Here is a 17,745-nt window from a genome sequence, read left to right as displayed (position 1 = left end):
AATCAGAAATCTCACAGGTGCCTAGTCTCCAAATGCAGCATTCTGCAGAACCGATGTGTTCGTAGTAAGAGTTCCTCACTACCCTTCTCTGTACCCATTCTAGGAGCTCTACATCCTTCTGAAAATAAGACCTCCACGCCTGTATGCAGTACTCCAGATGTGGCCTGAACGTTGCCTTATACAATGGAATAATCACCTCCTTATATCTGCTAACAAAATTCCTGTTTATCATAGACAAATCTCCAAGCTGTCATGGCAGCCTGTCTGCACTGTTCATATAACATCATATGACTGCATTACATAACCTTATCTGACTGCATAATTATCCCCAGTTCTTTTTCATTTTCCACTTCCCTGAGTGTAGTACTACACAGTTAGCACATTAATCTGGGATTATTGCTACTCATATGCAGTACTTTGCATTTGTCAATGTTAAACCACAATTGCTATTTCTCAGCAAAACTGCCCAATTTTTCTAGATCTTGTTGCAGTAGCATACTGTCATTACTAACCCTGCCAATCTTTATACCATATGCAAACTTGGACATTAAGCATGATATACCTATATTAATATCATTGATAAATACAGAAAATAACAACACTGGCCCAAAAACTGAACCACGGGGAATCCCTAGTGATATTAGACCCTGAAAAGAGCAGTGTCCACTGATTACCACTCTGTCTTCTCCTACTCAACCATCCCTTTAACCATAGCAGCAACTTGCTTCAAATGCCACATTGCTCCAATTTGTACAGCAGTCATTTATACGCAATGGTATCAAAAGCTTTCCTAAAATCCAAGTATATGATAAGAAAATTATTTTCTACAAACCAGTTCTTTTGTGACCACATTGTAGTATCCAATTAAAATGGTCAGACAAGATTTCCCTTTAACGAATCCATGCTGTGTCTGAACTATAACCACAGTCTTGTCTAGATTCTGCATTGCTTCTTTAACCAGTGACTCCATTATTTTTCCGGGAACAGAAGTTAAACTAACAGGTCTATAATTACTCATGTTATCCTTTGGTCCCCTTTGTGAATTGGAGATACATTTGCATTTCTCCAGTCTGTGGGGACCTCCCCTGAATCCAAGAATGCTGTCATAATTATGGCTAAGGGTTTGCTTACTTCCTTTTCTGCTTCCCTTAATATAACTGGATAGATTCAATCCCCCCCCCCAAGTGCCTTTCTTATGTTTAACTCCAACAATTTATCCTCCACTTTTCTCTCAGTTATTACAAAATCATTTAGCTTCCTGTTAGAGTTTGATAAACTTCTGGTATCCACTTCCCTACAGAATTTCTCATGTGCAAATGTAGATGCAAAATACTGATTCAGTTTGTCAGCTACCTGAACAGGATCATCAACACTTGAAATATAGATATCAAGTGGACCAATCTGATTCATCCCCTTCCTTCTAGGGTTTACATAAGAAAGTCTTTGCTGTTTTTCTTTGCATCCTTTGCTAAAGATGTCTGATAATCCACCTTCGCTTGCCTAACCTCCTTTGTGACTTGATTACAGACTAGCTTATATCTACCATCAGCTTCTGTGTTGCCTGATAATTTATATGCATCCCATGCATTTTTCTTTTCTGCCACGAGTCTCATTAGTTCATCTGACATTCATTTAAGCCTAACCCTTGAAGAGTATTTTTTAATTGGTATGAAATGCCTAGTAGCTTCCAAGATTAATTCCTTGAATACTTCCCATTTAGAACTTGCTATTGGTAAATGTCATCAGTTGATCACACTGTACAGAATTTAAAAACTGTCTGAAATCTACACACTCACCTTCAATGAAAGCAAAAACCCTTCTCATTACTCTTGATAACAGTTATATATTTAAGTAAATTCCACATTAGCACACTGATCACTGCCACCTAGTGGCTTCTTTATCTGCAGATGCTTAATGCATCAATAATCACTGCTAATACAGATCAAGAGTATTGCTCCTCCTGTTTGCCTCTGGAACATGCTGCTGTAAAAAATGTCGTCCTATAAATCCACTAAAGTCTTGGTAGAGCACGTGACCCACCCACCCACAAATATCTGAGAAGTTAAAATCCTCCATTATAAGGAATTGATTTACTGGCCAACTATTTCTGTACAGTTGTTCGTTGTACTTATCAGAGTCATTAGGCCTATACAACACACCCACTCTCACTTTTGCTTTCCCAGTGCTTATGTCACACCAAACTAACTCAATATTGCACTGGCCACCCACGTCAACTGGATACACTGCCTTAGATTTTGTGTGTTTTCTAACTAACAGCATAACACCACCTCCCTTCCTACCCAGTCTGTCCTTGCTATACTCATTGTACTCCCCAAATTCAAATTCTGGATTCTTTATATCTGTGTGACACCATGTCTGTGATATATGCCCTTGTGCCAATAAACTTCCATTTAAACCAACCAACCAACCTGTGATATATAACAACAATATCCATCCTTGGTGTCTTGATCACAAATTCAATTTATTCACTATACCAGCATTGGTATACATGCATGTTCTTACTCTTAGTTACCACGTATTTACTTGTTCCATGATGACTCCTAGCAGTTCCTGAAATCCCCAGAACCTTGCTTTCCAGGTTGCTGCTGATTCCAATAGCAGTAGAAGAATCACTTTCATCTCTACCTGCAGCTATTTTTATTCTATTAGTCTGTGTATTCTCCCAAAGTTAGCAGATTTCTGACCCACCTAACACAGCCTGTATAGCATTCGCAAATATTCTTGTACCCTTTCTATTTAAGTGTATACTCCCTGTAGAAGCAGTTTCTCCTGTTAACAAGCACAGACCATGCTGAGAAAAATTCTAACCTACGAGCCTTGCAAAATCTCTCCAGGGCTGAAATGATTGACAGGGCTCTCATCATATACTCCTTCCTATCGTTTCTGGGCAGAATTGCAGACACCTTCAAGTTTAACCCTAACCCACAGCTTTTTTTTAACATTGATCTGTACTTGTTAAGTAAATCCACAGATCTCGTACTCTTAATGCCATTAGTTCTAATGTGTACAACAATATCAACTTTTGTGCCTTTAAAAAATTATCTGCTCTACAATGTTTTGAACTTTTGTCCCTGGCAGATATACACTGGTCCTATTCTACCTATCCTTTTTGCACAATGTATTTCCCGTTTCCCTAAAAAGTCACTGACAACAACTAGTTCCTGTGGGACTAATGCATTCTGTCTTGGGGTTTGCTGCTATGTTGCCTGATGATCAAGTACAAGCTCTGGCATTTATGTGGGCAACTGAGAGCTTGATGGGGCCCTGCAATTTAAACCCTTTGAGGACATCTGCCCTGTTCTTCAAGCTCTCATAAAGACTCATAACAGCATCGAATAACATCTTCACACTTTACATCGAGCCCACACAAAGACACCCCCCCCGCTTGGCAATATCATGTCCCATTCCCGATAGTCCACAAACATCAAACAAGTACATTTCATAAGGCTGTGATTCAGAGGGCAACCCCCCCACTCAGTTCTCCTCTGAGCTACAGCACCCCACTACCTTGAGCTTAAGTTATATGTATTACACTGCAATATTATGATTGTAAATTTTAAGTAGTTATAACAGACAATAAATTTAATTTTATCTATTGCCAACCTATGTGATTCAAACTCTCTAGTGACCTATTTGCGGTACTATATCTATGCCAAATCACCAAAATTTAAGAGTTCTAGCACAAGACGCATTTGCACTAACTTATATGTCTGCAAATTTTTCTGCAGTCTGAGGCTTTTGCCCTCAATTTTTATTAAGCCAGTTTAGAATAAATTAAGAGCAAAAAGTTTAAAAGCTAATTTAGAATAAATTCAGAGAGGTGCCTCTTGATTAATTCTCTAATCCTCTAAAGCTGAATATTGGAAATATCACTAATGATAATACAAAAACCATCTACAACAAAGTTACCAAATAGTTGAACCAAAAATAAATGAAAACAGAGTAGCAATTAAGTCCTATCTCATAGAAACCCTCATGGAAATAATGATTGAGGAATAAAACATTGAAGAACTCAATGCAACTCATCTAACTGGCATAGCAGTTCAACAGACTTGCATAAAAGGTAGCACTTATGTTGTAAGAAATTTCTTAAGAAATTTTTCTATAAATATTTCAAAAATTTCAGATCAGATTTTTGGCAATAATTTCATTCTAATGTTGGTTAATCTGGTCAAAATCAGAAAAAAATCAATATCTGAAAGCATTTAGGTAAAAAGTTCATTTTTACAATTTTTTTAATAACAGATGCAGAAGTGGGTACTGTTTAAATTTTACAAATCATTATTTAATAACACCAGATTTTATTTTTCAACTTTTAGTGGCCGATGACATCACATCATTTTCCCTACTAGCAAAAGTCCTACATAGCTTCTTAGCCACATGGAAAATTTCATGGACTTGAGGGGTTACAATTCACCCCTTAAGTCTTTTTCATCCACTTTTAGCTGCACTCCCCTTAGCTTGTACTTCTGGACTTCTGTTTCTTTCATATATAATCTTACATTGAGAAGTAATAAACTTCAGTAGTCATTTTTCCAACTATTGGTGCAGCCTCTCTTAAGTTAACCCTCCTACCTGGAAATCATCAACAAATACTCTCCCTGCACTTCCTCCTCATGTTAAGGAAGATAAGAAACAGAAGTGGCCCCAAAACAACATTCTCTAAGGGATCGCTACACAGAAACTACTCTCTGTATCCTATCCTCTTCACCATTTGCTCTATTTTTACCCACTACTTCCACAACTGATGGGAAGAACTGGAAAAGAATAGTACTAAATTATATTTAATTATTAACAAATATATGTAATGAACTTACAAAAGAGTCACCAACATCCTGCCTGTAACATCTAAATGATTCTCTTTCATCTGAAAAAGAATACATGCAAAAATTTAAAATGGTTTAAATGCAACAATAGATATTGGAGAGAGAAAGGGAGCTGAAAATGTACAAGTTCACTTTGAGATATATTTGAGAATAGATGGTGGATTTTCACTAAAGGTACATATACACACAACAATAAGATGGTTAATTTTTTCTAGTAATTATGCTGAAAATTAAAGAAAATATGATTTTCCAAAAGCAAGAACTAACAATTACAATCAACCTTTTCAGCAGAAATGAGTAATTTTTGTGAACAAACATAACACTACATAACATGGAGAGATATTCACACCTACTCTTTTCACGAAAAGTAACATTCATTATTATTAGAATCACGTGTTCAAACCACATCACATAAAGCAGGTGGACAGATATGTAGGGATGCTGAGTGTGTGCAATTCAGTGTGAGAATGGACAATATGAAAGTGTTAAGTGACTTGGAATGTAGCTTGATAGTCTGTGTCAGATGTGCTAGTATAAATATCTCAGAAACTGCACCCTGTGATGGGGTTTTGAAATATGATTATTGAAATTGGTTCAACACCCAAATATTATCCAGCTAACAGCGATCCTATGAATAGAAACAGTTCTGTTCACTGATGCTAGGGATCTACCGAATTGTGTAGAGCAGTGTTTCTCAAACTGTGTTCCGTGAGATGTGAACAAGTGTTCCGCAAAAAACAGTAATTAAAAAATAAATAAACAAAATAAATTTGGCATATTTGTAGCGTGCACTACTTTTGTTTTTGTATCATTATAATATTTAACAATTTTTTTTCAGTTATTAATATACTGGCATAGACAAATAATCAAAGACACCACGGAACACTTTATTTTGGTGGGCTTTGCATAGAGAAGTATGCGTAGAGTTAATGACACCTACAAAAAAGTAGCAATGTGGTGATCTAGTATGCATATGTGGTGATTCATATGCAATTTAGCCTGGAGTACATGGGATGAAGGAGAGGAGTAAGCAAACCGATATCATAACTAAACTCACTTCCTTGTATAAATTTTTTTTGATAATTATTAGTATTTCGAAATATTATTATTAAAGTATGTAATCATGGTTGAAAAACGGAACTATAAAATGAGAAGAAAAGTACTTCTAGTAGTGTAACTGTGATCGATGAAAACGAACACAATATTGTCACACTTCAAAGTGAGAATGAACAATCACAGCCTTTTGTTCCCCAAAAATTCGAAGTGAAAAAACAGGAACCAACTAATAAAAGACCAAAACAAAAGTATGATGATAGTTATTTGAATTTCGATTTAGATGTGTTGGAAACAAAAGTGCTCCTGGTGCACAGTGCATCATATGTAATAAAATATTAGCAAACAGTTCTTTGGCTCCAGCTAAACTTGTGTTTCGTAAGTGTTCCGTAAATATGTTGTGAGATGAAAAGTGTTCCGTGACTAAAAAAGTATGGGTGTTTTATAATGTACCAGATGGTTATAAAATAAGTTTCCCTATTCAGGAGACCCTAGTGTCAAAACCGGTTAGAGATAGCACTGTGAAAATCGGTGGGTATGTCATTTAGGGTATGGGGAAGTGATTTGTAGAAGAAAAATTAATCAGTTCAAATTTCTGCCACCAGGGAAAAACGCAGCTGCACATATGTAAAAGTTGTCATTTATTTCAAGACATGCTGCTTACTCAAATGACATCCTGTTAGATAAAAGCAGAAAGGCCAGTGCCACCATGAACAACCATTATGGCTCTTGCAAAAAAGGAACGTGCTCTTTTAGTAAAACTGTTCTACCAGAATAATAGTAATGCTAATGCAGCACTATGTGAATATCAGAAACTTAAAGTCTTGGTAAAGGATCTTTGAAGCCAGTGAGGCCTCAAAAACTAATAAAGAAATTTGAAGTGACTGGGGAGTTAGGTGTAATTCCAGGCAGGGTCACCCCCTGCCTGGAATTACACCTAACTCCCTTCCCTGACTGTCTTCTCCATAGCAGCAATTTGCCTCCAATACCACACTGCTCCAATTTGTGCAGCATTCTTCCATGTGCAACAGTATCAAAAGCCTTTCTAAGATCCAAATATATAATATCAAAATTGTTCTTTGCATCCAGTTCTTTTGTGACTACATCATAGTATCCAATCAAATTGGTCACACAAGACTTCCCCTTAACAAACCCATGCTGTGTCCAAGCTATAACTGAAGTCTTGTCTAGATGATCCTGCAATGCATCTTTAATCAGTGCCTCCATTAATTTCTCTGAAACAGAAGTTAAACTAACAGGTCTGTAATTACCTGTGTCTCCCTTTGATCCTCCTTTGTGGATTGGGGTTATATTTGACTCTTCAGTCCATGGGTAACATCTCCTGAGTCCAAGGAAGCTCTCATAATTATGGCTATGCTTACTTCCTTTGCTGCCTCCTTTAATATAACTGGATAGATCAATCCACCCAAGGTGCCTTTCTTATGTTTATCTTCAACAATTTCTACATATCTGTAGATATGGAGAATAGAACAATATCTGTAGATTTCTAAGTTCTGATATTAAAATCTAATCCTAAGTTAAGTATTCCATCTCATGTTTACAATGTCAATTTCTCCCCTGGTGGCAGAAATTTGAACTAATTTTTTTCTTCTACAAATCGCTTCCCCATACTCTAAATGACATACCCACCGACTTTCACAGTGCTATCTCTAACCGTTTTGACACTAGTGTATCCTGAATAGGGAAACATTTTCAACCACCCAGTATAGCTCATCATACTTTTTTAAAGATAGTGTAGGACGGCTGGCAACTGAACCAGGTTTTACTCCTGTCAACAAGAAACAAGACAGCACAGTTTATAGTGGGCACAAAAAGACAAAGAATGGAGTTTCCAAAAAAAGTTGCCTGGTTCAATGCATCCTGGTTTCTGCAGTTTAACACTCATAGGAAGACTAGAATATGGCAAAAACAGTGACTGTAAACACATCCTGTAGGTGTCAACAATGTAGACCATTAATGGCAATTTAGGGTGACCATATTTTTTTTTTAGAGAAACTAGGACATTCCCATTTTTAAAGAGGACAAAACTAGGACATTAAACTTTTTTATTAACAAAACATTATGAACGTTATATGATTTATTGATAAGACAGAAATTTCTTCTGATAAAATAAAACAGACATTCTTTTAAAAATACACTTAATACTTTTAAAAAATTAATATTTTCTAAGATTTTTGGCTGTTTAGTTATTTGATCTTAAAATTCTTGGCATTTCTTTTTCATTAGCATTAGCATTTAGCATTAGTAGAGGCATTTGATGCAAGAAAGCAAGCTTATGCAGCATCAGCAAAAAAAAAAAAAAAAAACCCACTTCCACTTCACCCCTCTGTTCGTTCAAAATACCTGTCCAGCTGAGCCTTAAACTTATTTAGGCTATCAACCTCCACCACAAGGGATGGAAGTCTGTTCCACCAACCAACCACCCGCTGGCTAAAGGCAAATTTCCGCACGTCTATCCTACATCTGTCTTTCCTCAATTTGAATTTATGCCCTCTCAGGTGATTTTTCTGAGCTAGAGGAAGAATCCCATCAGCATTGAGCATGCTTAAACCATTCAAGGCTTTATACACCTCTATCAGATCACCTCGCTGGTGCCTAGTCTCCAGACACTGTAATTTGCAAAACTTAAGCCTTTCTTCGTAAGAGCACCCCTTTGTTCCATTCACTAATCTTGTTGCCCTTCTCTGTACTCGTTCCAGCAGCTCTACATCCTTCTTGAAATGAGGCCTCCAGACCTGTATACAGTACTCTAGGTGTGGCCTGACCATCGCCTTATACAATGGAATAATCACCTCCTTATCCCTGCTGGAAAAATTCCTGTATATCATTGACAATACTCCATGAGCTACTCTTGCAGCCCGTCTGCACTGCTCAGAGAACTTCATATCTGCCTGCACAACCACCCCCAAGTCCCTTTCATTCTCTACCACTGTCAGTGTAGTACCACAGAGTTGATACGTTGCTCTGGGGTTGCTGTTTCCCATGTGTAGTACTTTACATTTGTCAATGTTAAACTTCATTTGCCACCTCTCAGCCCATCTGCTCAACCTTTCCAGATCCTGTTGCAGCAGCATAGTGTCAGTAGTGTCCTTGACAACCATGCCAACCTTTGTATCGTCTGCAAACTTGGACATTACGCCCGATATACCATCATCAATATCATTTATAAATACAGAAAACAATAATGGTCCCAACACTGAGCCCTGAGGGACTCCACTAATAACATCAGTCCACGATGAGCAGTGTCCATTGATTACCACTCTCTGTCTTCTCCCCCTCAACCACCCCTTTATCCATAGCAGCAATTTGCCTCCAATGTCACACTGCTCCAATTTGTGTAGCAGTCTTCCATGTGCAACAGTATCAAAAGCCTTTCTAAGATCCAAGTATATAATATCAAAGTTATTCCCTGCATCCAGTTCTTTTGTGACTGCATCATAGTATCCAATCAAGTTGGTCAGGCAAGACCTCCCCTTAACAAAACCATGCTGTGTCTGAGCTATAACTGAAGTCTTGTCTAAATGATCCTGCAGTGCTTCTTTAACCAGTGCCTCCATTAATTTTCCTGGAACAGAAGTTAAGCTCACAGGTCTATAATTACTTGTGTCAGCCTTTGATCCTCCTTTGTGAATTGGGGTCACATTTGCACATTTCCAGTCTATGGGTACCTCCCCTGAGTCCAAGGAAGCTCTCATAATTAATGATGCAGTACTGTATGATATGCTGACATGCCTTCAGAAGCTCTGATGAGTTTAACATCCTTGTTAGGTCCAATAAATTTTTCCAAAACATTTGATGAAGCCGATGAACATCTGGTGTTATGCTTATGTTTTTCAGTGTTCAGATGTTCTTTCAAATCAAGTTTTCCTTTATTTGCAACAGAAATAACACTATTGCAAATGACACAGATTACATCATGTTTAGTTTTACCTTTCTTGAATGAAGGATGTTCTCGAAGCATTTCATTAGTTACTATGCACTTCCTTTTTCCCATGTTTTTGCAGCAATACTGCATACCATACATTGCTTTCTTTTGAAAAACAGTAGCAACTACTTGCCAGGGACAAAAACTTAAAACGATACTTTGATATTATCGATGTTTTTGCTGCGATAGTGCGTACTGTGGCACTTTTCTGTTATAGCCACCGTAACTTCTGCGCTATCTATTGGCGGCCACATAAGCTATAACGCTCTTCATTGACGTAGATATGACAGCACGTGTGGTCTGTGATATTTAATGAAAACCCGACGATAGCACAGCAGTCACGGTGGATATAACAGAAAAGAACCTGTACTGTATGTACCATAATTTGTTTGGGTATCACTCACTTTCTTATAAGTGATGCTTAAATGAATACAGAGGGTGTAAAAATTTAAAGTGAATCTAGAGTTGTAAATAGAAAAACTAGGACAAACGATGACAAATTTTAAAAACCCGCGAGAACGTCAGAGGACACCTTAAAAAAGAGGACATGTCCTCGAAAACCCAGACGTATGGTCACCCTAATGGGTACATCTCCTGAGTCCAAGGAAGCTCTTATAATTATGGCTATGCTTACTTCCTTTGCTGCCTCCTTTAATATAACTGGATAGATTCCATCCACCCAAGGTGCCTTTCTTATGTTTATCTTCAACAATTTCTACATATCTGTAGATATGGAGAATAGAACAATATCTGTAGATTTCTAAGTTCTGATATTAAAATCTAACCCTAAGTTAAGTATTCCATTTCATGTTTACAGTGTCAATTTCTGCCCTGGTGGCAGAAATTTGAACTTATTTTTTTCTTCTACAAATCACTTCCCCATACTCTAAATGACATACCCACCGACTTTCACAGTGCTATCTCTAACCGTTTTGACACTAGTGTATCCTGAATAGGGAAACATTATTTTTAACCACCCAGTATAGCTCATCATACTTTTTTTAAAGATAGTGTAGCACAGCTGGCAACTGAACCAGGTTTTACTCCTGTCAGCAAGAAACAAGACAGCATAGTTTATAGTGGGCACAAAAAGACAAAGAATGGAGTTTCCAAAAAAAGTTGCCTGGTTCGATGAATCCTGGTTTCTGCAGTTTTAACATTCATAGGAAGACTAGAATATGGCAAAAACAGTGACTGTAAACACATCCTGTTAGGTGTCAACAATGTAGACCATTAATGGCAATGCAGTAGGTGCATGTGTGCAGTGTTTTCATGATGCATCTATCCACCGATATTAGTGGAGCAGCATTTTGATGTCACAAGTTATCTGGAAATTGTTTTTGACCCTCAGAACCCTTCATGACTGCATCCATCAGCACAGTGTATCCATCTGCAGATGGATTTTAATGTGCCACATTACAAGATCTGAAAGGTATAGAACTAGTTCCAGGAACATGAGAGTGAATTAGAGTGTACTGCGACATTTTTTCCCATTGACGAGATCTGTACCCAACTGGGTACCTGGAATGAGCTCTTCTAAGTAGAGATCCTCAACCATCCAATTTGCAATAACCATGAAAAGCAATTGATTTAACATGGGGACATGCATCCCTGTGGTATATTCTTGTCACGAGAGCTCACCAAGTCCATGCTGGCTGCAAAAAAAAAAAAAAAAAAAAAAAAAGAGTCTCCTCTGAAGGCTAGAAGCGAAGCTTATTTACTATTAGGTAAGTGTACCAAATAAAATGTCCACTCAATGTGTCAACTATGATTGATGTCTTATGAGGTTAAGATATCCATCATGCAGAGAGTATATCTTTAAAATGGTGATATTAGGCTGTCCGCTAGATTGCACACCAGATGGAACTTGCTGGTAACTCTCCAGGAGGCAACTGGATCAGCTAGTGTATAATCTTGCTCCCTCTATTCTGCCAGATAGTGACAAGAGGGAGTCTGAGTAGCGTGTATGCAGGAGGACATTATCGAGGTCACATTATGTCAAGGAACTGGGTATATTCTTACCTTGTGTATGCCTTATCCAAATATTTGATTACTTCATACAGCATGTCCTCCCACCTTTTCTAAACCTCCTAAACACATCCATATTCATTTCACAAACATAAGTGGTCTCAATTTCATTCTTAATCTCAATGACATCCATTTCCATGGGTGTCATTGAGATTGAAACTAATAATTTGTGTCTGGTTTGCCAAAGCCCAATTAATCCTGACAGAATTCAATTAGTAATAGTAACAGTAGGCAACAATACAGGAAAATACGTTTATAAAGCATCAGCCAAAAAAAAAAAAAAAAAACACAATTACGTACTCACACATCCATACCCCCAAGAATTTGTCTACTTTTTCCTTGCATTTATTCAAACAATCCACTTGCACAAAAACAGATGGAAGCCTGTTCCATCAATCACCTTCTGGCTGAAGGAAAACTTCTACGCATGTATCCTTCCTCAACTTGATTTTATGCCCCCTCGGTGTGTAGTCTCAGCAGGAGAAAGCATGCTATTGACATTCAGTCCATTCAAGGCCTTAAAAACTTCAATCACATCGCCCCCACAGGTGCTTAGTTTACAGACAATGCAGTGTGCAAAATTGAAGCCTCTCTAGGTAAGAGCATCCTTTTGTTTCTTTCACCAATCTGGTTGCCCTCTTCTGCACTCATTCCAGTAAACCTATGTCCTTCCTGAAGTGAGGTCTGCAGACTTCTACACAGTACTCAACTCATGTGGCCTAACCCCATGGCATTGTACAAAGGGATAATCATCTCCTTATTTCAGTATATCATTGACAAAACCCTTACAGATGTCCTAGCAGCATGTCTGCACTGTTCAAAGAATTTCACAAATGACTGCACAATTACTCCACTCACCCACATAACATCTTTCTTCATTTTTCACTATCCTGAGTGTAGTACCACACAGCTGATAAGTTACTCTGGGATTAGTGCTACCCATCTGAAGTACCTTGCATTTGTCAATGTTAAACTTCAACTGCCATTTCTAAGCCCATCGGCCCAATTTACCTAGATCTTGTTGACTACCCTGCAGCCTTGGTATCATCTGAAAAACTTAGCTGGTCATAATTGAAAAATTATCTGCTGATTCAACCACTGCTCATCTCAGTTCTAATTATTCACTGTACAAATACTTTTGTTTTAAAGGTGGTACTTAGGTATAGGTCCACTCTGATATTCCCTGTTAGAGACAGTAATTTGTAATCTCCTCTTTCTGATTTTTTCTGGCTTCAAATCTCTGTGTCCCATTCTGGCAAATACATCTGTTGTTGCCTCAATTGTTTTCCCAACGCCACTAATCACTCGGAACTCTGACTTCCACTCTTTGAAATTTGACTTTATGTAGTCCAACTTTCTTAAACGTGAGGTAATTTTTCTTGGTGATTTTAATCTTCCTAACTCCAGTTGGCTTTTGTTTTCTAGTCAAACAAACCCAGCTGGTAGAGATGCTGATGCCTTTGCAATTACTAATGACCTTGCAGAGATTGTTCATTTACCTTCCAGAATACCAGAAAATCCTAACCACACAGCCAACACCAGTGTTAGGGTAACTGCACTTTCTCACAAACAGTCTTTCCAAGTACATGGTTGGGATAAATGATCCTCTAGGCACCTCAGATCACAACTTCGTGATCAACTCTTCTGCGAACTGTGCCTTCCTTTTGTGGACATTCTCAACCTTGTGTTGTTTTGGCATTACGAGAATGTAAATTGGAATGAAATGCAAGATTTCCATAATTCTTTTCCTTGTAAATCTTGGAAATCACTGTTTTAAATCTTTTGATATCACAGTTTGCTCAGATCACTTCAGAGAAATCGTTCTTGTAGGAATGAAGTCCTTTAGTCTTCACTCCCCCTTCAAATCTTGCTCTTTATCTTAAACTTGTTTTTCCAAAAAATGTGCTAAGACTGTGTGATGCAATATGATTGATTTGCAGCAAAATCTCCATTTTCTGCTTACCCCAAAGCTCACAACAATTGTAAAGCCATTATTAATCAGTCCAAACTAGATTTTGACAAGGTTAAGGGTAAAAGTCCAAATGGTAGTCAAGCATTCTGGTCTCTTGCCAAGACTATCAGTTTATACTTTTACCCATCTCTACTCCCACCTCTGCTAAAGATAAAGCTAACCTGCTAGCATCCAACTTTTCTTCTAACTCCTGTATTCGTGATCTTGGTAAACCACCTTCTACCGTTCACATTACACTCCATTCAATACCTCCTGCGGCCTTCCATCAAAAGTATGTCACAAGAATTTTGAATAGTCTTGATGCCAAGAAAGCACTAAGTCGTAATGGTATTTCTCCACCTGTTCTCAAGAGTAAGAGATCTGCAGATTTACTTAACAAGTACAGGCTAATGCTGAAAAAAAGTTACAAGTTAGGATTAAATTTGAAAGTGTCTGCCCAGACACGAAAGGAGGGAGTATATATATGATGAAAGCCTTGTCAATAAATTTGGCCATGGAGAGATTGAGCAAGGCTCATGGAATAGAATTTTTTTCGGTGTGGGCTGTGCTTGCTAACAGGAGAGAGAGAGAGAGAGAGAGAGAGAGAGAGAGAGAGAGAGAGAGAGAGAGAGAGAGAGAGAGAGAGAGAGACTGCTTCCACAGGGATGGGATACACATAAATAGAAAGGGTGCAAGAATATTTGCTGATGCTATCGATGCAGTGTTAGGTGGGTTGGAAAAATGCTAGCCGGGGGGATTCACAGACTAAAAGATTAATGGTAGCTGCAGGCAGAGGCAAAAGTGATTGTTGTACTGCTTCTATTGCAATCAACAGCAGCCTAGAGAGAAAATGGCTGGGACAGGGATTTCAAGAGCTGCTGGGAGTCATCATGTAAGAAGCAAATGCATGGGCAGTGTTAGAGTAACTAAGAGTAAGAACAGGTGCATGAATACTTGCATGTACACCAATGCTAGAAGTATAGTAAATAAATTTGATGAATTTGAAGTGCTGATCAAGCCATCAAAGGCAGATATTGTAGGGATATCAGAGACATGGTGTCACACAGATATAAGCAGTGCAGAACTGGAATTTGGGGAGTACAATGTATACAGAAATGATAGACAGGGTGGGAAGGGAGGAAGGTATTTGTTGTAAGTTAAGAAACACAAAATCTATGGAAGTGCATCTAGCTGTCATGGGGGGGACAACAGTACAATGTTGAGTCTGTTTGGTGTGGCATAAACACTGGGAAAGGGAAAATGAGGGTAGGAGTGCGTTATAGGCCTAATCACTCTGATGAGTACAACGAACAGTTGTGCAGAGAAACAGACTGGGCCAGTAAATCAGAATGTCTTGTAATCGGGGATTTTAACTTAGCAGATATTGATGGGAACTTGTGGATTGATCACTTGCACGCTAGCAAGACTTCTGTGGATTTATTGAAGGATTGTTTTGTACAGCAACATGTTTAAGGGGTAATGAGAGGGAGTAATACTCTTGATCTGATTATCATCAGTGATTATTCATGCATTAAGAATTTGCAGATAAAGGAACCACTAAGTGACAGTGTATTGATGTGGGATTTACTTAAAGATGTACTACCATCAAAGGTAAAGGGAAGAGTTTTTGCTTTTGTAAAGGTGATTACAGTGGTCTCAGATGGTTTTTAAATTCTATACAGTGGGATCAACTGATGATGTTACCAATGGTGGTAACATCATCAATTGTGGAGTCCCTCAGGGATTATTGTTTTCTGTATTTATAAATGATATTGATGATGGTATATCAAGCTTAATGTCCAAGTTTGCAGACGATAAGAAGGTTGGCAGGGTTGTCAAGGACACTACTGACACTATGCTACTGCAACAGGATCTGGAAAGATTGAGCAGATGGGCTGAGAGGTGGCAAATGAAGTTTAACATTGACAAATGTAAAGTACTACATATGGGGAAACAGCAATCCCAGAGCAACGTATCAACTCTGTGGTACTACACTGACAGTGGTAGAGAATGAAAGGGACCTGGGGGTGGTTGTGCAGGCAGATATGAAGTTTTCTGAGCAGTGCAGATGGGCTGCAAGAGTAGCTCATGGTGTATTGTCGATGATATACAGGAATTTTTCTAGCATTAAGAATTTTTCTAGCATTAAGAATTTGCAGATAAAGGAACCACTAAGTGACAGTATAAGGAGGTGATTATTCCATTGTATAAGGCAATGGTCAGACCACACCTAGAGTACTGTATACAGGTCTGGAGGCCTCATTTCAAGAAGGATGTAGAGATGCTGGAACGAGTACAGAGAAGGGCAACAAGATTAGTGAATGGAACAAAGGGGTGCTCTTACGAAGAAAGGCTTAAGTTTTGCAAATTACAGTGTCTGGAGACTAGGCACCGGTGAGGTGATCTGATAGAGGTGTATAAAGCCTTGAATGGTTTGAGCATGCTCAATGCTGATGGGATTCTTCCTCTTGCTCAGAATAATCACCTGAGAGGGCATAAATTCAAATTGAGAAAAGACAGATGTAGGATAGACGTGAGGAAATTTGCCTTTAGCCAGCAGGTGGTTGGTTGGTGGACTAGACTTCCATCCCTTGTAGTGGAAGTTGATAGCCTAAATAAGTTTAAGGCTCAGCTGGACAGGTATTTCGAACGAACAGAGGGGTGAAGTGGAAGTGGTTATTTTTTATTTATTTATTTTTTGGCTGATGCTGCATAAGCTTGCTTTCTTACATCAAATGCCTCTACTAATGCTAATAGTGAATTATAAATGGGAAGCCTTCAGAGAATTAATCTTGGAGGTTACTAGGATTTTTATACCAACTAAGAAATACTGTTCAAAGTTCAGGCCTAAATGGATATCAGATGAGGCTTGTGGCAGAGAAGAAAAATGCATGGGATGCATATAAATTAGCAGGTGACACAGAAGCCTACGGTACATATAAGCTAGTCTGTAATCAAGTCAAGGAGGTTAGGCAGGCAAAGGCAGATTATGAGAAATCTTTGGCAAAGGATGCAAAGAAAAACAGAAAAACAACAGACTTCTTTACTTATGTAAACTCTAGAAGGAAGGGGATGAATCAGATTGGTTCACTTAACACAGATGGTTTGACTATTGATGATCCTGCTCAAGTAGCTGATAACCTGAATGAGTGTTTTGCATCCACATTCACACATAAGGAATTATTCAAGGAGAAATTGTTGAAATTAAATATAAAAAAGGCACCTGGGATGGATGGAATCTACCCAGTTATATTGAAGGAGGCAGCAAAGGAAGTTAGCAAACCCTTAGCCATAAGTATGTGAGCTTCATTGGACTCAGGGGAGGTATCCATGGACTGGAGGTGTGCAAATGTATGGCCAATTCACAAAAGGTGACACAAATAACTACACACGTGTTAGTTTAACTTGTGTTCCAGAGAAAATAATAGAATCACTGGTTAAAGAAGCACTACAGGATCATCTAGACAAGACTGCAGTAACAGTTAAGACACAGCATGGGTTTGTCCATGCTGTGTCTTAAATCCAATCAAATTGGTCTTGTCTGACCAATTTGATTGGATACTATGATGTGGTCAAAAAGGAACTGAATTCCAAAAATAATTTTGATACATATACTTGGATTTCAGGAAAGCGTTTGATACTGTTGCACATGGAAAACTGCTGTACAAATTGGAGTAGTATGGCATTAAGGGCAAGTTGCTACAATGAATGAAGGGATAGTTGAGTTGGAGATGGCAGGGAATGGTAATAAATGGACACTGCCTCTATGTGGACTAATGTTATTAGTAGTCTTCCAGGGTTCGGTGCTGGGCCCATTGTTGTTTTGTGTATTTATCAATTATATCAATGAAGGTATATACAGCGTAATATATTCAAGTCTGCATGATACAAAAGTTGGCAGGGTTGGTAATGACACTAAA

The 17,745-nt window shown here is 38.2% G+C and overlaps 1 protein-coding gene across 1 annotated transcript in view; it reads right to left on the bottom strand.

Moving 5' to 3' along the window:
* The window catches only part of LOC150078993 (importin-13-like), a 250,429-nt gene that overhangs the window by 36,000 nt on the left and 196,684 nt on the right, over positions 1-17,745 (bottom strand). The window contains exon 11 of the mRNA XM_090382915.1: positions 4,839-4,888. Coding sequence (XP_090239041.1) covers positions 4,839-4,888 — 50 coding nt within the window. The remainder of the gene's footprint in view (positions 1-4,838; positions 4,889-17,745) is intronic.

The sequence above is a fragment of the Mastigoproctus giganteus genome, chromosome 10 (genome assembly GCF_048544385.1).
Source record: "Mastigoproctus giganteus isolate SK-2022 chromosome 10, ASM4854438v1, whole genome shotgun sequence".
In the NCBI taxonomy this organism is placed as follows: Eukaryota; Metazoa; Arthropoda; class Arachnida; order Uropygi; family Thelyphonidae; genus Mastigoproctus; species Mastigoproctus giganteus.
The sequence above is the reverse complement of the archived record's forward strand: the minus strand, read 5'-3'. Positions and strand labels throughout refer to the sequence as shown.